At 34.4% G+C, this 26,503-nt stretch overlaps 1 protein-coding gene across 5 annotated transcripts in view; it reads right to left on the minus strand.

Moving 5' to 3' along the window:
* USP34 (ubiquitin specific peptidase 34) overlaps nucleotides 1-26,503 on the minus strand; it is a 224,607-nt gene that overhangs the window by 67,296 nt on the left and 130,808 nt on the right. For 4 of the 5 annotated variants that reach the window (XR_006269446.1, XM_043468840.1, XM_043468843.1 and 1 more), the window contains 12 exons: nucleotides 25,462-25,588; nucleotides 25,218-25,365; nucleotides 18,151-18,251; nucleotides 17,730-17,939; nucleotides 13,579-13,704; nucleotides 12,567-12,689; nucleotides 12,363-12,446; nucleotides 11,765-11,851; nucleotides 5,264-5,464; nucleotides 2,086-2,168; nucleotides 735-775; nucleotides 451-575 (listed from right to left, as the gene is read on the minus strand). Coding sequence is in view for 4 of the 5 variants with exons in the window: in XM_043468840.1 (XP_043324775.1) it covers nucleotides 451-575; nucleotides 735-775; nucleotides 2,086-2,168; nucleotides 5,264-5,464; nucleotides 11,765-11,851; nucleotides 12,363-12,446; nucleotides 12,567-12,689; nucleotides 13,579-13,704; nucleotides 17,730-17,939; nucleotides 18,151-18,251; nucleotides 25,218-25,365; nucleotides 25,462-25,588 (1,456 nt within the window). In the remaining variant the exon portion in view is untranslated. The remainder of the gene's footprint in view (nucleotides 1-450; nucleotides 576-734; nucleotides 776-2,085; nucleotides 2,169-5,263; nucleotides 5,465-11,764; nucleotides 11,852-12,362; nucleotides 12,447-12,566; nucleotides 12,690-13,578; nucleotides 13,705-17,729; nucleotides 17,940-18,150; nucleotides 18,252-25,217; nucleotides 25,366-25,461; nucleotides 25,589-26,503) is intronic. The other variant, XM_043468842.1, reaches the window with a different exon arrangement.

Consider the following 26,503-nt stretch of genomic DNA (forward strand, 5'->3'; position numbering starts at 1 on the left):
GTGTGAGTAACATCAAGATACAATCGGTGAAAATTATATTGACTTCAGTGTCAACAATGAAATCAAAAGGAAATACATATAACTTATTGTCGGTCTCTCTTGCATCTAAGGATACACTCAACTAGATAAAGCAAAATAAATTTCACTAAAATATAAATTACAAAAATAAAGGCTCAAATCTTTCTAAACCCTCAGAAAACAAAAAAACCCCAAAAGAACCACTCTGTAAACAAACACTACAGAAAAAAGAAAAATATGAATGCTACACAGTAACATTCACACTTAAGTGTACATAGTTCAAAATACTCTAGATCTTAAAGGATTAATAAGTACTTTCCAGGATATATTCATGGAATCACATTCTTTGTTTCCATTAGCTCTTTTTATTATCAATGCTAATAATATGAAAAAAATATGAAGAGCAGTACTAATCTTCAATCTTTAGCTTACCTCAGGAATAAGGAGAGTCAATTTCTTTAGCCAATCTTGTAAATGATCACTATCAGCAAGGCTAGATTTCACTAAAGAACAGCAATGAGCCCAACTCACCAAGAGCCACATAGAATAATGTGAAACTAAAGAAAAATTGGAAAAAAGTTACTATAAAAATTATTATAAAAGGCTTGTACTATAAAGAAAACAAAATGTTTGTTATTAAAGAAAGGTATTATATGTAAATGTTTCCAGCCATCCAAATCTTTATCTATTAAAAATCAACTCTGTGGAACCCTTACCTTCATGTCTAGACCTGTGATCAGATTGAGCTTTCAAAACTCTGTAAAGTAAAAACATACCACCAGGAATAGTTAAATTCAGCAATGAATTAAAAAATAACTCTATTTCTTACTATATTTATCATTTAACTTTCCCAAAAGATTATAGATCTTTATGAAAGATACCAATTTATTTTTCCATGGTCTTCATTTTTGCTTAACGAATCACTGGCAAAATCTTACTATAACAGACACTAAATGTCTTCATATTTAATAAATAAAATGAGTGAATCCCATATTGACTTAAGTGCACTCTCACAGTGCCTAAAAATTTGGTTACTGCAGTGATATGGATTACAAAGAGAAAGGTTGTAATGGTTTAGAATCTAAATATAAGACTCCTAAAAGGAAAAAAATCATAAACTGGCATAAAATGCCCTTTTTTTTCTATGGGTAAGTTCAATTTTCATCGGGAATAGTTAAAAGGAAATTATTGAAAAGTAGAGAAAAATAACTAATTTAATTCTATATTCCTTCAGTTCTATTTTTTCCCCATGATACTTTTAGTAACTTCAGTGGAAAATGTATTACCTCAATTTAAAGAAAACTAAACAGTAAAACTTTTCAATTTAATAACACTATTACACAGGATTTTAGTATTCACCTTACAAATAAATTGCTGGGTTTTTTTCCCTTAAGAAAAGCACTGATCTCTAGATACCTACCTTTGTTATAATTAAATTGTTATAATAAAAAACGCCTTTGAAAAGTTCAAAATCTATATAACTGAGTTAAAGTAAAAGGTACTGAAAAGTTAAAACTTGTAAATCAAGATCTGGTCATATTTCAAGTTTAACTTTTATCAGTTAAACTGTAAGGAACAATCAGGAAAACCTAAACTGAAAGGTGTTATAAAAGAACTGGCCTGGGATGCTCAAAAATGTCCGTTCCATGAAAGAAAGGATAAGAAATATCCCCTATTAAAGGAAATGGAAGAAATACGACTATTACACAGTATGTGATCCTGGATGAAGAAAAAATTGCTATAGAGAATATTAATGGAGTCCAAAATTTGAGTATTTCACTATATTCGTCAGGAAATTGTCCTTGGTCTTAGGAAATACATCTAACTATTTATGGGTGAGTGACCATAATATCTGAACTCTTACAGAATTTAGGATAACATGTAAATAAACGTGTGCACAGGGACACCCACAGAAAATGCTATAAAAACTTGCAAAACGTTGGTAACAATATGCAAGTCTACACGAATAATATGAAAGTTCACTAAAATACCCTCATCTGTTAGATTTCAAGTTTTTCCAAATTAAAATTTTAAAACACATACATACATAATGTAAAAACATCATACCTAGGAGCCAGATTATCATATGTATAAGCAACAGACATAAGTCGCTGAATCAAACTGGTTCCTTGGACAAGAACAAGAAATACCTTTAAAATAAAAACATTAAAAAAAAAAATCTGTAAATACACTAAAGCACAAAACTGCATTTTAAACAGACTCCATATTACTTTGATTTTTATTTATAAAAATATAAAGAATACTCTAAAACTGGTTATTGGAGAATACTACAAAAGTATTAAATACTAGAAAAACAGATTTTCATAAACAAATGTAAGAATAGCAACTTTAAAAAGAAAATAATACAAATTTAGAAAATACACAGGCAAATTCCATTTGGTCCACAGATTATCTGCATGTCACCCAACAGAGCGAGAAAAAATTATATATTATACATGCAGTGATTCTGGGGGGCAGTAGATGAAGTAACATTTTTCACTTGTGAAATAAATACTATAGTTAACCAAGCTTTGAATCCAGATTAAAAATCCTGAGGTTCAACATTTGTTTCCTTATTTTCAAGCTGTATGACTCTAATACTGGATTTCTCAGTTCTTAATCTATATAATAGAAAAAATATTTGCTAACTTAATAAAGAATTATTAAATTTCTTCTGCAAGCCCAAACTCATTCTGGGCACTAAACTCTATAAAAGTACTGTTCCTATCCTGGGGAAATTAGCCCAAGGCAGCAGATAACATACAAAGCAGTGCAGGAGCTTCCCTGGTGGCTCAGAGGCGAAGAGTTTGCCTGCCAATACAGAAGACACAGGCTCGATCCCTGACCTGGGAGGGTCCCACATGCCATGGAATTAAGCCCATAAGCCACAACTATTGAATGCACATTCTAGAGCCTAGGAGCTGCAACTATTGAGCCCATGTGCCACAACTACTGAAGCCTGCGTGCCCTACAGCCTGTGCTACACAACAAGGGAGGCGACGGCAATGACAAGCCTGCACACTGCAACTGAAGAGTAGCTCCTGCTCGCTACAACTAGAGAAAAGCCCTTGCAGCAACAAAGACCCAGAGCAGAGAAAAATACATTAAAAAAAAAAAAAAAGGAATGAAGCACAAGTATATGCAATGTGCCAAATGATCAATGGAAGAGAAAGGCAACTAAAGCTGTCCCTGACTAAATAAGGAGAGCTTTAAGAAAAACTATATTTAAGTTTGGAGGTGAATGGATACATGTATATGTATGGTTGAGTCCCTTTCCAGTTCTCCTGACTCTATCACAATATTGTTGATTGGCTATATCCAACACAAAATTAAAAGTTAAAAAAAAAGACAAGCTATACTTAGGCTGGAATTTGAAAGTTAAATTTGGAATCTGAAACTTCTAAAAGGCTACTGAAGGGGAATAAATGAAATATTCCATGACAATAAATTAGTAAAAGAATTAGTGTTTCTTTCTATTAGATGACTTCGTCTCGAGAAAAAGAGTAACAAAAATTTCCCCTCAAATAGCTTAGATTTACATACTATGCTCTAATTATTATGATAAACAAATGAAAAAATTTATGCTTTTTCTAGAATAAAACTGTAATAGTGACATATGCATAGAAAAAAATATGCACATAAAAAGAAAACCCATGGTAAATGACCTGTGACTCTGGGGAAGGTTCATTTGTATATTCTTTTTTGCCACACCACAGCTTGCGGGATCTTAGCTCCCTGACCAGGGGCAGAACCTGAGCGCTCAGCAGTGAAAGTGCAGAGTCCTAATCACTGAGCCGTTAGGGAATTTCCTCAATTGTACATTCTAAGTATTTTTAGTAATTATGTACTTGAACAAAATTTTTTTAGCCAATTATTTAAAAATCCCATATATGAGTATATGTATTTTATTTCTCTATCAGTAACAACTCATTGCTCTGAAGGTTCTTGAACAGGTATTAGGGTAAGCTGCTGTCCTCAAATGATTACAAAATAAGGAACAGACTGAATAAAAACTTATCTTCAACCTCCCCCGGTTCAGTTCACTGACAGAAACAGTGGAAGGGCACACACTTGACTGTATGAACAACAGAACCCACAGTCAGAAAGACTTCATTTCATTGCTGGATGTGCTGGCTCTCGTGCCACTTCTGTTCAGCTCCAAACCCACCATACTGTGAACTGGCTCTGCCATTACAATGGCTGCAAAATTTCTCCTCTGCCAGCTGACTTTCTTTTAAGTTTGTCAAGCTGGGATACTCAAGAGATAACTTACGTGCTTTTTCATTTTTGTTTGTTTTGTTTTGGTTTGGGAGGTTTTTTTGGTTGTGCCACGCAGCTTGTGGGATCTTAGTTCCTGACCAAGGATCAAACCTGGGCCCCCGATGGTGAAAGCATGGAGCTCTGACCACTGAACCACCAGGGAATTCTTGCTTTTTCTGTTAACACTGTTCCAGAAGTATTTTAACCAGATGAGGAAACTGGTTTCAGAATCAGTACCAGAATGAGTTCCTCAGAGGCCTAAACTCCAGTTCAGCAAGATCCCATCTATAAGCTTCTCACTTCTGGTAACTATAATCTTTTACACATATTCCTCAAAAATATGTGAAATTGCCTGCATTACCTTAACATTCCCTTTTTAATTTATAGCCCTCCAAAACATAGGATTCTCTGGTGGCTCAGTGGAAAAGAATCCACCTGCCAATGCAGAAGTCACAGGTTCAATTCCTGGGTCGGGAAGATTCACTGGAGAAGGAAATGGAAACCCACTCAAGTATTCTTGTCTGGGAAAAATCCCAGATGGGACTACAGTCCATGGAGTCACAAAAGAATCGGACATGACTTAGCAACTAAACAACTCTGAAACATATGAATAACATTAGTTCTCAATCTTAAATTTACTCTGTTGGAATACCTAGTGTAGTTGGTTTTTCTGAATGGATCCTCCCTCCATTCAGCATAAAAATTACTGAGACCAACTAATGAATTCAACCCTACAGTTAGATAACATATAAAATGGCATAAAATTCACTCTGCAGTTTGGATGATGAACTGAAAACTTTTACTCCTTCGTAATTGCTACTGATTTAAAATGAAGGCAAGACTTCTGCTGTGAGGTCATACTGTGGTGATCCAGGATAGCATTTCATAGATATCAGTGTTATTCACTTTGTAAAAACAAAAATAAACAAATTCTCTTAAAAGACAAGTGTATTACTACAGTTTAATGGTAATGTTTCTACTTTACCTCTGTTAATCTTGGTATATGAAGACCCTTAGCATGATCACCAGCAGCCTTTCTTGACTTGCCAGGCCATGTTCTTTTCCTATGGCTTTCTGCTATACCAGACCAGGCAAAGACATCATGATAAGCTAAATCCAAATCAGATGGATCTACTGCAAACTGGCATATTAACTTCAGCAAGCAAGCAAGACAGTCTAGCTGCCACTGTGGATAAGAAGACAATGTCATTTACTTAATTTCTATTAATTTCACATGGCCACTATACAAACTGAAATTAAAGACTAGAAACTGAAAATAATTATAGCTAGTACTTAATCCATGAGGTAATGAAATTTTTCCTGTTCATGTATTACGGTTAATAACAACCCAATCTTAAAAAATAGACACTAGATAACTAGAACGTGTATTCAATGAAATGAAAATGATATTTGTATTTCTATCATGAAATAATCACAAATGTATATAATAACAAGATATAACAAAATACTGCTTGAAATGAACTGAAATACCGAAATTATTAAATTACCTACAAAATTAGCATTAAGGGCAAAAATATTAGAAGCTGTCTCTACACATTAAGTGGCATATACTCTAATATTTGGAAGTGAAAACTATTCTCAATAATTTGATAACTTTCAATTGGAAATTTGCATTTACAAATGTACATGTAAAATAAAACTCCTAAGTGAGTTAAAGCTCTACATTAAAATTTTTTAAATAAAGCAATTCCTTCAAATAAATAAGAACATCATCTATGTATGAGAGCTTTCTCTTCAATGGTCCTTTTTCTCTTCTTTTCCTAATACTGCTACTAAGTGTTACAACTATACCAATATACCATGAAACACAGCAATACTATGTAACTGATTTTTCAAGAAAGTATCACAAAATTTCAGTGAAGAAAAAAAAGTCTTCACAACAAAGGGTGCTAAAAGAATTGGATAGCCATATGGAAAAATAAAACCTCAACTTCATTCCACATATACAAAAGTTAACTCAAAATGTATCACAGATCTAAATGTAAAAGGTAACTATAAAATTTATAGAAGAACACATAGGAGAATATCTTTGTGACCTTAGAAAAAAGATTTCTCAGCTAGGATTAAAATTGAAAACTTCTCTGCTTAAAAGACACTGTAAATATAAAGAAAAGACAAACCACAGATTGAATGCAAATGTTCTTAATACATATACCTGACCAAAAAAATTTGTCCAAATTCATTAAGGAAAAAAGTCTTACAGCTCTTTACTAAGAGAAAAAAAACAAAACAAAAACCCCAAAGAAAGCAAAACAAAAATCCCCAAGATATTTACAGACACTTTACAAAAGAAGATAAAAAACATGGTCCAAATGAAATGATAATGGGGAAATTTACAACTATGTTTACATGAAAAAACAAGAAGGATCTCATTAATCTAACTTTAGAGGTTAACAAACTAGAAAAAGAAGAACAAACTATACCCAAGGCTAGTAGTTGCAAAAAGGAAATAATAAAAATCAAAACAGAGATAAATAAAATAGGGAATAGAAAAACCTAAAGAAAAAAAAAAAATCACTGAAAATCACAGCTGGTTCTTAGAAAAGAACAAAATTGACAAACCTTTAGCTAGGAGGACTAAGAAACAAGAAGAACCAAATTAGTAAAATCAGAAATAGAAGTGGGAACATTTCAACTAATTCTACAGAAATAAAAAAGATTTTAAGAGTACTACAAACAACTGTTATGTCCCCAAACTCAATACGCTATACAAAATTAACAAATTCCTAGAAACACAAAACTTATAAAGACTCAATCAAAAAGAAACAGAAAATCTGAACAGACTTATAACTAGTGAGGAGATAGATTCAGTGATCAAAAATCTCCCAAAAAAGAGAAGTCCTGAACCTGACAGCTTCACTAGTAAATTCTAACAAACATAAAGAACTAATGCCAATGAGAAACCTATATGCAGGTCAGGAAGCAACAGTTAGAACTGGACATGGACCAATAGACTGGTTCCAAATAGGAAAAGGAGTACATCAAGGCTGTATATTGTCACCCTGCTTATTTAACTTATATGCAGAGTACATCATGAGAAACGCTGGGCTGGAGGAAGCACAAGCTGGAATCAGGATTGCTGGGAGAAATATCAATAACACCACCCTTATGGCAGAAAATGAAGAGGAACTAAAAAGCCTCTTCATTAAAGAGGAGAGTGAAAGAGTTGGCTTAAAGCTCAACATTAGGAAAACTAAGATCATGGCATCTGGTCCCATCACTTCATGGCAAATAGATGGGGAAACAGTGGAAACAGTGTCAGACTATTTTTTGGGGATCCAAAATCACTGCAGATGGTGACTGCAGCCATGAAATTAAAAGACCCTTACTCCTTGGAAGGAAAGTTATGACCAACCTAGATAGCATATTAAAAAGCAGAGACATAACTTTGCCAACAAAGGTCCATCTAGTCAAGGCTATGGTTTTTCCCATGGTCATGTATGGATGTGAGAGTTGGACTGTGAAGAAAGCTGAGCTCCAAAAAATTGATGCTTTTGACCTGTGGTGTTAGAGAAGACTCTTGAGAGTCCCTTGGACTCCAAGGAGATCCACCCAGTCCATCCTAAAGGAGATCAGTCCTGGGTGTTCATTGAAAGGACTGATGCTGAAGCTGAAACTCCAATACTCTGGCCACCTCATGCGAAGAGTTGACTCACTGGAAAAGACCCTGATGCTGGGTGGGGTTGGGGGCAGGAGGAGAAGGGGCGACAGGAGTTGAGATGGCTGGATGGCATCACCAACTCAATGGACATGAGTTTGAGTAAACTCCGGAAGTTGGTGATGGACAGGAAGGCCTGGCGTGCTGCGATTCACGGGGTCGCAAAGAGTCGGACATGACTGAGAAACTGAACTGAACTGAACTGAATGCCAATCCTCAAACTTTCCCAAAAAACTGAAGAGGGAACTCCGTAACTCATTTGATGAAGCAAGCATAACCAAAGCTAGACAAAAGACACTACAAGAAAATTACAGGCTAACATTCTTTATGAATATTCATGTAAAAGTCCTCAACAAAATATTAGTAAACAGAATTCAGCAACATATTAAAAGGATGACCAATTGGGATTTATTCTTAGAATGCATGGATAGTTCGACATATGAGCACTGATCAATGTAAATACTCCATATTAACAAAATGAAGGAAAATACTACATTATCTTGATTATTGCTGAAAAAGCACTGGACAAAATTCAACACCCTTTTATGATAAAAATACTCAATGAAATAGGAGCAGAAGGAAACTAGTGCAACATAATAAATAAAAGTCATGTATGAAAAACTCAGTGAAAATCATACTCAATGGTTAAAGACTGAAAGCTTTTCTTCTAAGATCAGGAGCAATGCAAGGACAACTGCTTTCACCACTTCTATTCAACACTGTAGTGTTAAGTTTTGGCCTGAGCAATACACAAGAAAAATAAAAGGCATCAAAATTGGAAAGGAAGCAATAAATTTATCTGTTTGTTACTGATGCAGAAAACCCTAAAGACTCCACATAAAAGCTGTTAAAACTAATAAATTATCTCAGCAAAGCAGAAGGATACAAAGTCAACTATAGAATTCAGTTGTACATGAACAGTGAACAATATGAAAAGGCAATGACAGAAAACAATTCCATTTCAAATAGCATCAAAAAGAATAAAATACCTAGGAAGGAACTTAACCAAGGAGCTGAAAGACTTCTAGAATGAAAGCTAAAAAAAGTTGCTCAAAGAAATTAAAGACAAATAAATGGAAACATATCCTGCATTTATGGACTGGAAGACTTATTATTAAAATATCAATACCACCCAAAGTGACCTACAGATTCAATGCAATCCCTGATAAAATCCTAATGATGATTTTTGAAGAAACAGAAAAATTCATTCTAAAATTCACAAGGAATCTCAAGGGACTCCAAACAGACAATCTTGAAAGAAAATGACAAACCTAGAGGACTCACACTTTCTGATTTAAAAACTTAACTACAAAGCTACAGTAACTGATACCAGTGAAGTATTGGCATAAAGATAGCTTTAAAAAAAGGAATGGAGATCTGAAAGAGACACGTGTACCCCAATGTTCATCGCAGCACTGTTGATAATAGCCAGGACATGGAAGCAACCTAGATGCCCATCAGCAGACGAATGGATAAGGAAGCTGTGGTACATATACACCATGGAATATTACTCAGCCATTAAAAAGAATTCATTTGAATCAGTTCTAATGAGATGGATGAAACTGGAGCCCATTATACAGAATGAAGAAAGCCAGAAAGACAAAGACCAATACAGTATACTAACACATATATATGGAATTTAAAAAGAATGTAACGATAACCCTATATGCAAAATAGAAAAAGAGATACAGATGTACAGAACAGACTTTTAGACTCTGTGGGAGAAGGTGAGGGTGGGATGTTCTGAGAGAACAGCATTGTAACAAGTATACTATCAAGGATGAAACCTATCACCAGCCCAGGTTGGATGCATGAGACAAGTGCTCAGGGCTGGTGCACTGGGAAGACCCAGAGGGATGGGATGGGGAGGGAGGAGAGAGGGGGGGATCGGGATGGGGAACACATGTAAATCCATGACTGATTCATGTCAATGTATGGCAAAAACCACTACAATATCGTAAAGTAATTAGCCTCCAACTAATAAAAATAAATGGGGGGGGGGGGAGGAATGGAACTTATAGCCCAAAAATAAACCCTCATCTATATGGTTAAATGATTTTTGATGAGGATGCCACGAACATTCACTGTGGCAAAAGGAGTCTTTTCAAGGAAAGATGCTGGAAAACCTGCATCTCCACATGCAAAAGAACAAAGTTGAATCTTTACCTAACACCATATACAACAATTAACTCAAAGTGAATCAAGGATCTAAGACCAAAGAATAAGACCTAAAAAACAATAAAAATCTTGAAAGAAAACACAAAACCAAAGGGTCATGACACTGTATTTAGCAATGATGTCTTGGAGAGTATACCAAAAACTCAAGTAACAAAAGAAAAAATAGAAAAATTGGACTTCACGAAAATTTAGTTTGTGAATCGTAAGACTATTCACAGTATTCTTTAATACATTGAGAGATACATTATAAATAGTGGATCTCAGTCAGTCTGAAAGCAATCTATGTATTAGGCAAACTAGCACCTCAAGCGTTGCCAAGCTACAGTGTGTGCCATATGGTAGTAAATTTTTCTTAATACTTCATAAAAGTATCCATAATTTTAAAAAGCAAAACAGAGAAAATCTTTAGCACATGATTATCTGTAAACTTTATTCAAAGCAAACACAGAACAGTTTTTAAGCAAAAGTCCTATGAACAACACATAACTAGTCATTAAAAATTTTAAATTCTCTCACTTTGCCTGAGAACTAAAAGGCACCTTGTAATTCTGAAAGAGTAGTGAGAAAACAAAAACACAATAATAAAACACAACAAAAGACATTTGAGTTTTAAAAGTCAAAAAACAACAATTACTATTGCAGAGGTATCTAAGAAGGAAAATATCTGTAGCAAAATATGTAAAATAAAAATGGCAAAGAAGTATTGAAACCAATGGTAAGATTAACAAAATCTTAACAGATAGCAATACACGTCTTAAAAAGTATATTTTCTTTAATATACTGGATGCAGCAGCATTCAATAGTAAATCAAGAACATCTGACTCCTAGACTCTAAAATAATTCTATAAAACAAGTACTAAGAAATTAATTTTTGAATGCAATGTTTCATAATGCTATTCTGCTTTGCTGGAGGTCAGGAAACGAGCATACTTTCCATTTCATACAAAACTGGATTATGCAGTTTGGTCCATCATTATGAATTTTAAAATATTCCACAAGTAAGCAATTTTATTTTCCTAATATTATAGGACAGTGCTTCTTCAAGTTAACAGCAATAAGTACTATTTCCTAAAGCTTCCATTTTGTTAAAGATCAATAATTTTGTAAAATACTATTTAAAAAATACTGCATCAATGTCCAATTGCTATAAAAATTTCTAAAGGCTTACTCTCAAATTCTGTACCTATTTCATTGCAGACCAGTCACAAATGGTCTGGAAATACATTTGGAGTACTGCTGCTTAAAGGAAAAAAATGGTCAAAACAAAGAAAAAAAATATTTTCAAAAAACTAAAGACAAACCAAGTTTCTTAAAAAGCATCCCAAATTTTAAGACTATATAAACATTAATATTTAACTTACCAAGTTAATGAAAAAATGTTCATGAATTATAGTTCAGCACCGTTAATATTAGCACTTAAAATTTATAGAGTTGACACTGAGAACTCTTACTCATAATTAGCTCACCAGATTCCTTGTTTTTCCTTAAATTTATTTCTACTGTATACCACACTCCTTTACTACAATAAAGTTTGCAGCAAAAGTTACACTTGCAAGTGGCTCATGGATTTGGCTTATGGAAGTGGCAATCAGCTACTGTAACTGGTTCAAAGGGTGAATTTTCACTTACCACAGTCCAGGATTCCTGCTCTTTTGGCTCTAGAATTCCAGAATTAAAAATTTCTAACAACTGTTGAAGTCCTCCAGCAGCAACAAACTGTAAGCAATTGCGAGAGTATAGTAAGAGGAAAGCAGCTATATAATGCAGTAAAATCTGCTTTTTGATTCAGTGACTGGATGTGTGTGTATGTCTGTGTGTGTAAGTAAAATACTACGTATCTTTCATTTAGGAAATTATTCTTTGGCTTAAATAACCAATATAACTTGTATACAGTAAAGTAAGAACAGCCAGCTGATTTTCAAGAATTTTTTGAAAAGATTCTTACAAAAATCTATATACATATCTTTGTATTCCATTAACCATTTAATTTCAGGCACTGGGATGTCCTAACACAGTATTCTAATGAAGGAAAAAAATAAGTGCTAAAAACAGAAGCACCAGGGCCTTAAATAATCTGTTTAATTAATGTGATTAAAGTAATACATAATTTAAAAATCATGCTTTATTTAAATGGTACGTTACTTTAAAACAATAATTAAGGTACCTACTTTTGGTACATGAGATCAATTATTTTTACCAAGACACTGCAAAACATGTATAATCAAACCTTGCAACTCCAGGAATTTTTACTGTTTTCCACTTGATCCTCACTTGAATCATCTGAATCTGGATAAAGATCACTATAACTTCCCTGTGGGAATGGCAAAAATAAATAAGGAAGGGTGGCAGGAGGATTAAAAGATAATGTACTCTGGAATTTTGCTCCAGAGAGAAAACAAACATTTGATGATGATAATGGAAATGCAATCACCGTTGACTCTCTCCTTATTCTTCGGTTAGGTTTTCCCAGTGCTTCAATAATTTCCAGGGCATATAACAGCTTGTGAGCACTTTTAATTTTGAGCAGTTCTTTCCAATTAAGTCCATCATTACTCTTAAATTAAGAAAGAAAAATACAGGTTTCTCAAATGTATGTAATAGCAGCATAGGAAAAAAATATATGTTATCCTCCAAAGCAGTTGAGGTAATTCACCATCTTCTGAATGAAAAACACACAGCTTAACTGAATGTGTCAACTTTTAAGGATACAGTAGTACAGTGTGTATTTAACATTTTGTGACACCTACCCATTTAAAAAGTCATATACAAATACACAAACTTGCATTCAAAATACAGAGTCTTGAAAAATCACCTAACAACATCCCAAATCATAGATAACCATTAGTATAACATTAGGACATTGTCTTTCCGTTAGTTTAATAGGTGTTCTTTTGGTACTCCACTAAGTAACCCCTTATTATATATATAACTTTTAAAAATAATCTTTAATTTTAACAGACATCTTTACAAAGATATTTGATACTTAATACATGTAAGGTCATGCCTCTGGAAATATTAATGTATATTAAATTTCTTTGCCTCCCTTTTTCTCTATTTCTACCAGTGCCGTGTATAAGCAGCCAAAACAAGCACTGATACAAATATCATTAAACCATATGTATTTTCTCTAAACATTATTCTTTGTTGTCAAAAACAAAGCAATATTCAGAACATACAATAATATGAAAAAACACTAATATAAAGGCAAATTTACTGTTTACAGAGATAATTTTAGAGACCATCCTTGCCTTGTACTAAGCCCATATTACTCAAGCTCACTAATAATTAAATATATGAACATTAAAATGAAGTGGCACTTTTTAACCTATTAAATGGGCAAAATTTTACTGAGGTTACAGGCTAATAACCAATCTCATATACTACCAGTAGAAATGTAAACTGGTATCATCCTCCAGGGAAGTAAAAATATTTTGTGAATTTACCTGTTCATCTGAGATATTCTGGAATGCCATCAACATGTTAGGACATGTAGGAAGAAGCATCAGTAGCTCCCATACACGCCTGGAAAGGTTTTCTGCGTGAAGATGAAGTTCTTCACATCTTAAGCTCTACAAAAATAAGAACAACTGCTTATCAAAACAGATCAGTTTTTGTTAAATCTAAACTTAATTTCGATCTGCATCGAATCACTATCAAGTTTTATAATATATTAAAATCTTACTTTAAACTGAGAATAAACCATTTGTTACACAGTAAAGTTAGTTATGTCAAAGCAGTGGTTTTTCAACTTGCTTCTACTGAACACTTTTCTAGGAAAAAGTGACCTGCAACTCTGGCCACTTTCCTCAGAAAAACTTTTCAAACAGAAGTGAAAATGTTTTATGAAGTCATCCAAGTAAATTTCAATCAGACTATCACCTATCTCCTCTTTGCAGGCCACTATTCCAAGAATGATAAAATGCTGGTTAATATTTAATTTGGGGAAAGAGTACACCTGTTTCTCTTATTTTCCTAATCCATACTTTATATTTCAATCGCAGATAAGCAGAGATAAAAGAAAAGCAAACACTTTTAAAAACCTACTTTTTTCCCATTATCACTTGTTAAATTTGAATTCTCTAAGATACTGAGATAACAGTAAGCTAAACAATATTACAGAAAGTATTAAGAAAAAAAAGAGTCGGACACGACTCAGCTACTGAACAAAAACAACAATGTAATAGGCAAGTTTTGGGGGTTTTGTGTTTTGTTTTTTAATTAAAGAACAACCCTAGGAGGTAAACAAACAATGAAAGCTAAAATGTACAGTTCTGGAATTTTCCAGAGTATGAGTTTGTACTCATTATTCTACTATTAGCTGCTGTCACATAATGATTTTGAGGTATTCACCTAGCCTAACACACGCCAAAGGAATACCCTTACACATCTACAAAAAAATAATTCAGTTCTTTCTGTATAATGGTATAAAGCTAATGTACTTTGAAGGTAAGAGAATTTTAGAGATGGAATTTCAAGGTAAACTTTGCTTTACACAGACCTAATGAAAAAGAGAAGCAACCCAAGTTAATACTGTTAGTTTAGTTGAAGGCAAGGCACTGACAGTTCTTCAGTAATTTAGAATTCATTCCTTTTAAACACTCAGTTTGAAAAAGAGAAGGAAGGGGAGAGGGAGGGAAAAAAGGAAGGGACTAAACTCTGCAACACATGATCTAGAGGGGGAAAATACTCCCCAAGTGTACATGACTATGATCTACGTTGTGACTAGAAGGCCACACAACGTCATACATAGTAAAAATCCACTGTTTTTGGTAATCCTCTTCAAAACTGAACCGATCTAGTGCATCAAAGAAACCCCACACCATCAGCTGCACACTGGTCACGGTGTTCAATAACTTATCTGTCCAAAAGTGAATGCTTTCTCTCTGGTTTAGGCCTCACATCGTCAATTACAACGGGCCACTAACTGGTCGCCTACCTCTGGTTTTCTCTTAACATAATCTTCCAAACTAACATCTAAACTTTGTGACTTTTTGTTGCTTTAAAAGCTTCCATGATAATAACAATCCATTTTAATATAAATAAAAACCTCTTAAGGTCTTTTGTAGTATGGGTTACAATCTGTCTTTCTGTCCTTATATTTGAATTACATTATAATCATGCTCCCAGTTTTTCAAATTTTTGTTTCCTCCTTATGTTATGCTCCCGTAACACACTTTATAGATTACTAGCACCCTTCTCAAAAAAGCAGGAAGTTCTTATAATCATCTTTTACTTTTAAACTAGCCATACAACACTGACAGGAAGTAAAAGGTCATTAAATATGGCATACAATTTAAAGGTAAGGAAATGAAGGTTTATGGACATCTATTATTATCAAGATTATTTTGCTTGAATAAAAAGGGGATTTCTTGGGAATTTAAGAGTGTGCCACCACAAGAGAAACCAGATTATGGGGAACAGATGACTCAATTTGATAATTCATAAGCAAATACATCCTGGAAATGTAGAAAGAAGCCACTTAACATTCTCAGGAAAGAACTCTGTTAGCCTAACATAGAAAAGTCATAAAGGCACCACTATTTTATCTGCCAATCTCAAAATGATGATTCTTCCAAGAAAGATGGTCCCCTGAAATAGAATGGTGGCAGTGAAAATAAATTAAGAGGACAACAGGTCAAAACATCAGGTGTGGCAGACAGGATCAGGAGGAGGGATAGACTTGGGTTCAGGAAGAAGAAGAGAAGAATGGAGTCCAGGTTTCTGACTTGAGGAACTGGGTGGATTCCATTTCACCCAGATGCCTGTGGGACATTAAGTGGAAGTGTTAAGTAAGCAACTGAATGTTTAAGTTTGGAACTCAGAGAACAGGTTTGGTCTGGAGAAGTGAGTTTGAGAGTTATCACTAAAAAGATGGTATTTAAAGTCAAATTTTTTTAATTATTTATTTTTAATTGAAGGATAATTGCTTTACAGTATTGTCTTGGTTTCTACCCAAATAAAGTCAATTCTTCCTCCATGTACTATTTCCATGCTAGTACGTGAGGTTCCTTATTGTTTTTCTATCCCTGTCAAACAAATCTATTACCTTTAAGGAAAATTAAGATATATGTCTCTCCCTCTGCTTAAAATACTTCAATGGTGGACTTCCCTGGTGGGCCAGGGATTAACAATCCTCCTGCCAATGCAAGGGACATGGGTTCCATCCCTGGTTCGGGAAGATTCCACATGCCTCAGGGCAACTAAGCCTGTGTATCAAAACTACTGAAGCCCAAGGGCCCTAGAGCCCAAGCTGCACAAAAAGAGAAGTCACTGAAATGAGAAGCCCATGCACTGTAACTAGGGACCAGCCCAGCTGCTTGCTGCAACTAGAGAAAGCCCATGCTCACCAACAAAGACTCTAAATAAATAAATATAGATAATTAATAAAATTTGAAAACAAAACAAAACGCCATTCCAATGCTGTCCATTTTCAGTGAACTGGAAACAGCTTGCAATGGCCAGCTTGGCTGTTTACCTTTTCATTTCATTTCCCTCATTTCACTCTGCCACTACCCTCCTCACTCTACTTACTAGCTCCCAAACAATTCCCAGACCTGACTAACTCCTTCTTATTATCAAGGACTTCAGGAATCAGTCTACTCTATCCAAGTTATTCCATTCTCTTCATTGAGTAGCCTCCTTTTCATCTTGAAAGCTGAGGTTTATACGGTCTCCCTCAGAGAAACCTTCCTTGACCAAACATTAATAATATATAAATGTTGTTGTTGTTCAGTTGCTCAGTCATGTCAGACTTTTTGCGACCCCGTGGGCTGCAGCACACCAGGCTTCCCCGTCCTCCACAATCTTCCAGAGTCTGCCAAAACTCATGTCCATTGAGGCAGTGATGTCATCCAACCACCTCATCCTCAGTTGCCCCCTTCTCCTCCTGCCCTCAGTCTTTCCCAGCATCAGGGTCTTTGCCAGTCAGTCAGCTCTTCACATCAGGTGGCCAAAGTACCAGAGCTTCAACATCAGTCCTTCCAATGAATATTCAGGGTTCATTTCCTTTAGGATTAACTGGTTTGATCTCCTTGCTGTCTGAGGGACTCTCAAGACTCTTCTCCAGCACCACAGTTCGAAAGCAGGAAGTCTTCAGTGCTCAGCTTTCTTTATGGTCCAACTCTCACATCCATACATGACTACTGAAAAAACTGTAACTTTGACTATATGGACCTTTGTTGGCAAAGTGATGTCTCTGCTTTTTAATGTGCTAACTAGTTTGTCATAGCTTTTCTTCCAAGGAGCAAGCCATCTTTTAATTTCATGGGTCTTTGTCTATCACCAGTCTCTTAATGTCAAGTCATGGCAACTATGTCTACCTAAAACTGTTTATCTGTTAGTTTACTTGAAACTGTTAGGCATGGCAATTATCCATTTTCCCCACTGGATTCAATGAAGGCTGAAACTGTGTCTATTTTTATCCTTGTATAATAGTACTTAAAACAGCATGCCTGGGATATTAGGCACTTAAATACGTAATGAATCAATAAATGGATTCCTTGGTTTTATTGATATTTAAGAGATTACTGAGAAAATTATTTTCCACTCAACAAAGACAAAACAAGACTTTGTGAAAATAAAATGATATAGTCACCTCACTATCTTCGACTGCCATTTTTCCTGAGGGTGGTTTAAATGATGCAAGCATCTCTAATAAATCAAAAAGAGTAGTTAAATGAGGTTCTTGTAAGAGCAAAAGCATTGGAATGTTGTCCTTTTGAGGGGGTGGTAGGCAAGATGCTGGCAGCTGAACACCTTCCCCTTTCCGTTCTCTCCGTGGTGCACCCAAAGACACGAATACCATCTATAAAAACAGGAGCAACAGGGGAGGGGGGGAAATCAACATATAGTTAGACATGTAAGTTTTTGGTTTAATAAATCTGTGATGTAGAAAATAACTCCCCTTACAATTTTAACAAAAGCAGTTAAGAACGGATTTTGTACTATACCTCAACTAAACAACTCCTGACTGTAAGTCAAAAGATGATTAAAACTCAAACCACATTTATGTTTACCTGCATATCCTTAAAACCAAGCTCATGAAGTGCTTTTTCATCATAATCTGTTGTTAATTCATGTCCAGAAGAAATCATCCTGACAGGTCCCATAAGGCCTCCTTAAAAATAGCAGAAAATGAAAGTCAACTTTTTGTAAGAGTTAATTTATCTGCCAACATGAATACATGGTTATAGCAATTAATTCCACTGGACATTAAGCTTAAATATAATTCTCGAGCAAAGTGGAAATGGCACTAAGCATGCTTCCTGCATAATTTGCTTGTCCGAGGTTAGCCTTAGACAGTTAGAAATTCTAAGAAAATCCTCCTTTAGCACCAGTCTAATTAGATCAATTTCTGCTTGCTTAATAATATGAAAAATTTACAATTAAAAAAAAACACTACAGAGCTCTCTGAGAACCTACAGCATTTCCCCTCAGCAATACGTGAGACTCAGATTCATTAATGCTTTAGTTCACAAGTAATCAACATGTATTTAAAATGATCCAGTTCTCTCTTCACGATTATTACCCATCAAAACAACATAAAATAGAATACAGGACAGTATAAAGTTCTGGCATGAAATGAAAAAAGATGAGCTACAACATTCTACATTACAGTAAATTCAATGACCTCAATAGATTGAGGCAATTCATTTCTAGAATGCATAAGTCCTCTTTGCTGCCTACATCTTCATTTCCCACCATCATCCGTACCAAAATATGCTTTAGTTGCCCAAGCATGTTCTTTCTTTAAAGCACTGGTATGTTCCCATCTCAGGTCTAAGATGCTCCACCCCAGAAATTCATATGGATCATTTCCATAATTCAAGTTTTTCACCAAATGTGAGCTCTAAAAGGCCTTCATCCTAAATCTAAAGAGCTGCATCTCACTCTTAACCCCTTACTCTGCTTTATCATTCTTCATAGCACTTATTAGTATCTGATATGATATTAAAGTTGTCTCTCATTAAAAAAAAAAAAACAGTTCCACAAGCAGGTATGTATTCCCAACATTAGAACAGCAGGTATTCAAATTACTGTTTAATCCATGAGAGAAATTTAAAGAAAATGCTTGATAGAAGAAAATTAAGTAAAATGATGAAATAGCTGATGAATAAACTTAAGTATCGTTAAATTTTATTAACTTAATGTAGGAAGATTCCATTGGATATGCACAAAAACAACTACTTTCAGTAATGAGTGAAGCAGGACTACTGCTTTCCATAATGACATACAACATTTTAAAAACACATTTTCCCTCCACTCAAAAAAATTCTATCAGAAAATATTTCTGGTGAGGAAAACGGGTTCCTCTAGTAAGATCCATTTCAATTATTTTCCTTAAGTATAACTGCTGTGCAACAAAATTGCTAATTGTTGTGGAGCTAAATCTATGATTCTTATCCTTCTTGCCATTTCTAAACCTAGAAACCTTGGTCCTCCCAGTGGTTTGATGAATATTCAACCCTGTATCTTCTGAATATTCCTGTAGTTTATTGGGTGTGTGTACACACACGTGTGTGTAAAAAAAGACTTTAAATTCATCATGATTATTAGAAAGAAACAGGGTTTTTCTTTCTGCCTGAAGACTATTTCTTTGTTACCTATTGTGATTTACTTCACAACTCTTCAAGAGATCATAATGTTGTAGTTTTTAAATGTATATTAGCTAATATTAAAATTCATCTATTATCCTTTTAACCTCTCAGAACTTATAATAGGTATTGTTTTGTTTCTTCACACAGTTTACTATTCGGAGTAGTTTCATCCTATTTAAAGTAAAACTTCATTCATTTTGGTAAAATATATTAAGAAAGAAATTAATTTGGCATCTCTACCATATTTTGTACACAGAAATGCTAGGTATAACCACTTATTCAGGTGTTCATTCATATATCTCGCAAAGTATTATTCTCATATATTACACAAACACAGTAATGAAGAGTACCCACTAAGGACTTTCCTAGCAGTCTAGTGGCTAGCATCCAGCGCTTTCACTGCTGTGGCCCTGGGTTCAATTTCTGTTTGGGGAGATTCCACAAGCCACATGACAAAAAAAAAAAAAAAAAGCCACATGACCAAAAAAAAAAAAAAACCAGTACCTTAATAATGTTTTAAAAAATTGTTACAAAGTACTTGATATCTCTCAGGCTTCCTATTCATCATTATATTACCCGCAAACTATCACTGAGTTCCTTCTTCTGATACTGTTTTATCTAAATCAGTTATTCAGCAGAAAGTAAATCCTCAAGAAAAACCTGAGCTACTACATGGAACAGAAATTCTATACTAAACCTTCAATACTTTGGTAGATTTTTATTAAATTTCCATGTTATTGAGATATTCTAATACAATCTGTAACGATCTTTTTACAACAGTTGATAAAATATCCTTAGTTGTGTTGGATTTGTAAGACAATATAGAGTTGACTTGCTTCCTGTTTCCTTCTAAATACCCTAAGCATGCATGACTTTGCTCCAAAATACAACTAAGATGGCTAGTACTTTATTTAGGATTCAGGTTTCTACCTGATATATGAGTTAGGCTTATACATTGTGTACTCCCTTTAATTATAATTGGTAAATTGGTTTTTAGAGTTAACTGAGCAGCTTTCTATCTTCCACTACTTTTGAGAGGATTTTTAACCTAATTGCTTATTCCTTAACAGTTCTGAAAAAAGTTGCTATCTTTTAAAAATTCAACATCTTAATGCAACGAATTGGAAACAACAAACAAGGAAGGAACAAGAAAAGGAAATATTAAAAATTCTTAGGTTATGATGCTATGTTAAACAACACTCATCTACTTTTTAGCCTCTGGAACTGCAATGAAGTAAATTTTTACAATTCTACAACTATCTGACAGAGAAAAAAGGGAATAGATAATACAGGTTTGCAAGCTGGCAATCAAATGAACTTACAGTAACCATCAAGATCTAAAAAAGATAAACCCTAAAGCAGACACAAAATTATAATCTATAATCTTATTTACACTGATTTGGCAGAGGAACAAGATCAACACCTGACAAAGAAGGAAAAGAGAAGAGTGAAGTAAGAGGTAGAAAGAGAATGAAAAGAACAAGAAAAGGGAAAGGAAAAAATGCAAAGAACAGCACCTCAGTGATCTATAAGGCACGAATACTGCTAAATTTCATCAGAGGTCCAGAAATTATGGTGAGACTAAAGGGGAAATTTTTCTTAAAAACATATAATTGCTCATCTTTTTCAAATTTGATAAATGTTACAAATACACAGGCCTAAGAAGCTGAACTAAATCCAAACTACATAAACACAACAAGGCACATTAATAATCATACTGCTGAAAATCAATGTTAAAGAAACATATTTAAAACCAAGCACAGTTAGAAAGAACATACTGTATATAAAAGATAAAAGATAAGAAAAATGAGAGACTTTCAGTTACAAATTCTGCAAGCCAAATAATAATTGGAAATTTTTCACAAAGTTCTGAAAAGAAATAATTTCTTTACCTAGAAATCTATATCCAGTGAAAATTTCTTTCAAAAATGAAGGCAAAACAAACTTTTTATTCAAACAATAAAAGCTTGAGAAAATTCATCACTAGATCTGCAATATAAACATTTTTAAGCGAAATTTATTAGAAAGAAGAAAAAAGATAAATGGAAATTTCTCAAATCTACACAACAGGAATGAAGAATGCCAGAGTAGTATATATACATAAGGTAAAAGATGAGATAAGGTTAACAGAAAATAATTAGGTAATTAGCTAAGCACTCTGATTAAAATGCTCACGCTGTCACTCTGGATTTTTAAAGATCCAATGATTAAGGCAAAACACATCAATATTCTCAAAAAAAAATACTTTAAGATAACAGGAGTATCCTGAGGACCAAAAAAAAAAAAGATGTTAGATATTAAAAGCACCACTGCAAAAATGAAAAAAACTCAAAAAAACTGCAAAATAAAGTTGAGAACATATCTCAGAGCTAAGACTCAAAGAAATGAAACATAGGAAAGAAAAGATAAATAAATTAGAAATAGTCCAAGAGATGAAACATGTAAAGAATTTCTAGAAAGAAATGATAAAATAGGACACAGAAAATCAGTAATTAAAGAAAATTTCCCCAAACTAAAAGATACAAGTTGTCAAACTAAAAGGGACCTCTGAATATAAAGTACCCATTACAGTTGTTGAAAATAGATCCATACTCAGGCATACTATTGTAAAACAGGCACAAGAAGGTTCAATAAGCTCTGGAAACGGGGAAAAAATATTAACAGGATGTGTAAAAGCTACCAGAAATCAAAATGGCTTCAAAATTTGAAACAGCAACAGAACCACGAAGTTCATTAATACCTCTAAAATTCTGAAACAAGATTATTTCTGACCTAGAATTCTATACTCAGCCAAATTACCAAGTATCAGAAATATATTTTTTATCATTCAAAGAATCTCTCAAGAAATTACTGGACAATTTGCACTACATTCCAGTCAAATAAAAAAAAAGTGAACCAATAAGGAAGGTATGGGATATTGAAAACAGAATAGTCAACACATGAGAAAGACAAAGAATTACAAGGAAGATGATAAAGGAAAGCCAACTACTGGGAGTCACATGTGGAAAACAATCGATAGGATCAGTGTGACTAGAAAAACGTATTCCTGAGGGCCAAGAGACCAAAATCTCTGCTACCTTCACAATACCATCTCTAAGGAAGGAATGCAAAAGTGAAATGGGCCCAGGATCTTGATCTCTACCCAGACTATCAAGTTTCTACTCTCACCTTCAAGTCCTATCATCTCAGAGAAGAAATTTCATTTTGAATGAAAAGATCAGAAAAAGAAAAGCCTATTCTGTTGAGTATTTCAGCATCTTGTCAACCTCATAGCTCTAAGATATGTCTTCACTGTGCCAAGACCTAACCATGAGAACTTTCCCACTGAACCTTCAATGAGGCTTTATACACATCTTTTGGGGTTCCCTGGTGGCTCCAGACAGTGAAGAATCTGCCTGCAATTCAGGAGATCTGGATTCAATTCCTGGGTTGGAAAGATCCCCTAGAGAAGGGAATGGCTACCCACTCCAGTATTCTTGCCTGGAGAATTCCATGGACAGAGAAGCCTGGCAGGCTTCAGTCCATGGGGTTGCAAAGAGTCAGACACGACTGAGTGACTAATACTTTCACTTCTTACTAAAGAGATGAAAGTATACCTTCTTTAGCTTGCATTCTTCGGTGACCCTTTGCCTAACAGGACCATACTCCCTTTTTCCTTAATCCATCAAGTTTCTCTGTGCTTTTGTTTCACAGAACTAAATACATCCTTTAGGAATAGATATATTGGAGGTAAAACTATAAAGAATATTAAAAAAAAAAAATCAAGATAGTGTTAAGAGGAAGAGGAAACAATGATATCAGGGAGGGACAAACAACTAGCTTCTAATAATGTTCCAGTCCTTATTCTGGGTGGTAGGTGCATTGGTGGTTCATTTTATTATGACTCATTTCATATTCTCTTTATATATATTGCAATGTAACAAAAATATACTTTTTGATCTGAAAACTCCATAACTAGGTATTTAGCCAACTCCTGTCAGATAATGTATGTATTAAGGATACTCTGTATAACAGTGAACAAGAAAAATACAAAGTCGATGCCCTTGTTGGGCTTGTATTCTAGAAGGAAAGACAAGACAATAAACGATGCAGGACACAGGTTTGATCTGTCGATCAGGAAAATCCCCTGAAGAAGGGAATGGCAACCCACTCTAGTATTCTTGCCTAGAAAATTCCATGGACAGAGGAGCCTGGTGGGCTATGTAGTCCATGGGGTCACGAAGAGTCGGACACGACTGAGTGACTTTGTAGTCATAGTCATAGCACAACATTATAAAATCAAAAGAAGGGAAACTACTTAAATATCCCTTAATAGAGAACAGGTAAAATAAATCATGGTACCACCATACTACAGACAATATTGATCTTAAAATGAATGATGTAACTTTCTATATTTAACTATATGGAATGTTCTCTAATAAGCACAATGAACAAGATATAGAAGAGTATAAACTGAATGCTACTATACTTGTGTTTTAACTACATAGCTGACCTCTGAACAACATAGGTTTGAACCGTGCAGATCCATATTTATATGCAGGCTTTTGGATCTGATATATTTTAAATGTACATGTGCTTTCATCTTAAGCACAGTGTACTAAAACTGTTGGCTCCTTACTAAAAGATACCAAAGAATTATCACTCTGCACACAGGCAAGTTAAAAGTCTTAAAAAGAAGCTTTTAAAACTTTAAGATTTTTTTCTGCTAATGTTATCAATCAAAGTGACATTACCAGGTAAGCATTTTAAAATATATATTTAGCCTGTTATAATTCAGACCTTTAACCTGTAAGTAAAATGTAGCAGTTTTTCTGGTTGCTCCTCTGAATAGCCCCTATTTTATGTGCTATGTAAAGACACTAAAAGGGAGTAATCAAATATACCTTTCAGGCCCACATGAAAATTCCTTAATATGATACTATTTTGGAGGGAAGGGGAGATGCATAGGTGGGAATTCAATGATGTATTGTTTTCATATGCTTCAAAAAATATGTCAAAATAGCAAAAAAAACACAAAAAACAAAAAACTACTGAGTAAGACTGGGTACTTAGAGAAGTAACCCACTCCAGTATTCTTGCCTGGGAAATCCCAAGGACAGAGGAGCCTGAAGGGCTACAGTCCACAGAGTTGCCAAGAGTCAGACACGACTTAAAGCGACTAACACTTTCACTTTCAAAGTTGGGTTCTAGGTAGTGTATGGACACAAACTTATTAATTCCCACACTGTTTATCAAATAATGTACAAAAGGAGATTTTTTTTTTTTTTTTTTTTTGAAAAATGAGTACAAGTGTTTGGAAATAACATCTTAAAGAAAAAGGAAAAAGAGAACTACTAACTCTTGCCTAGGAATTGATGGCACCATACCAAGGGTGGGAGGGGAGGAGTCATGAACATGGCTCGTAGTCTTTATTTAAACAAGTAAAGGTTTGAAGTCAATGTATGATAGAACCTAGAAAACAGAAAAATTTGAACTGATGGACTTACCGGGAAACTCTCCCTTTCGGCTGCTTTGACCAAACTCCTGAAGCTGAGCTTGTTGACTTATTTGTTCTTTCTGTAAATTTTCATACCAATGAGTTACTTCAGCCCTAAGATCTGCTACCTGGTCACTAGGATACATTTCAATAGTCATCTGAAATATGAGATGCAACCAATTTAAAAATACAAAAAGAACATATATTTGAACTGGGAAATGTTATTAACTTGGAAACTGAAACTATGTAACTACCTTGTCAGGAAGTCCAGCTGGCTGGCACACAACCCTTAGCGGCAGGGACTGTTTGTCACTCAGTGCTTTCAAATGACTACTAATACCCGTGCCTTCAATTTGCCATTGTCTGAGATGATATGCAAACCTAAAACACAAAAACCACATACAGGAAGGGTATCATTTTAAACTATTTTAATGCTACAGAAGTTTTTGCTATTTTACAAAATGAAAGAGCCCACAAAAGGGTCCAATACATTACAATTTACCCTACAACATTAAATTTTAAAGTTTGGATTCATGACACTGAATCAAACTCAAATGTGTAAATATAGTTCAGAGTGCCTTAATAATTAGTTTCCAAGAAAAATTACCAAAAAAAAAAAGAAAGAAAAGGCCCATTAAGAATATTATGGAGTTTCTTTGTGTACTTTTAACAAGACGGAGGGAGGACTGGGGAGTAGCAGAGACAGGAGGAATTTAAAGAGATAAATTAATCTTGGTAAGTCAAATGGCAAGCTGTCAATCCTATTTTCAAAGGAAGAAAAAAGATATTAGGAAAGATTTTTCAAAGAAAGAACTGTATTGCAGTAAATATATGTAAACCAGCCTAACAATTTAGAAAGCCGATTCCATGACTGCTAAAATCATAAAATGAATAATAAAGATTAATATGTCAGAGGAGACAGGGAATTAAGCAAGACACTAAATATTAATTTTCTAACTGATTTTCAGTTGAAGACAGGATCCAGGGTACCTCAATTTACTTAAGGAAAAAAAAAAAAATCAATGTTAAACTAATCAGCAATTCTGGAATAAAAGGGCAAATAAGCAAATAAATGTACTTGATTTCCAAGATGTGATCCAATATCCACCTTCTATGAGCAAAAGCGTAATCTATCTTTTGGAGCCTGATAATTCTTAAGTAATGAGGGGGTTATCTGGTGCACTACCGATATCTGGCAGTCTTCTAGCTACTATATGCCAGTAACATTGCCTTCTCCCTTAAGCTGTTATAACCAAAAATGTCTCCAGGAATTACCTAATGTTCTCTGGGAAACAA

This window comes from Cervus canadensis, chromosome 5, assembly GCF_019320065.1.
Source record: "Cervus canadensis isolate Bull #8, Minnesota chromosome 5, ASM1932006v1, whole genome shotgun sequence".
NCBI lineage: Eukaryota > Metazoa > Chordata > Mammalia > Artiodactyla > Cervidae > Cervus > Cervus canadensis.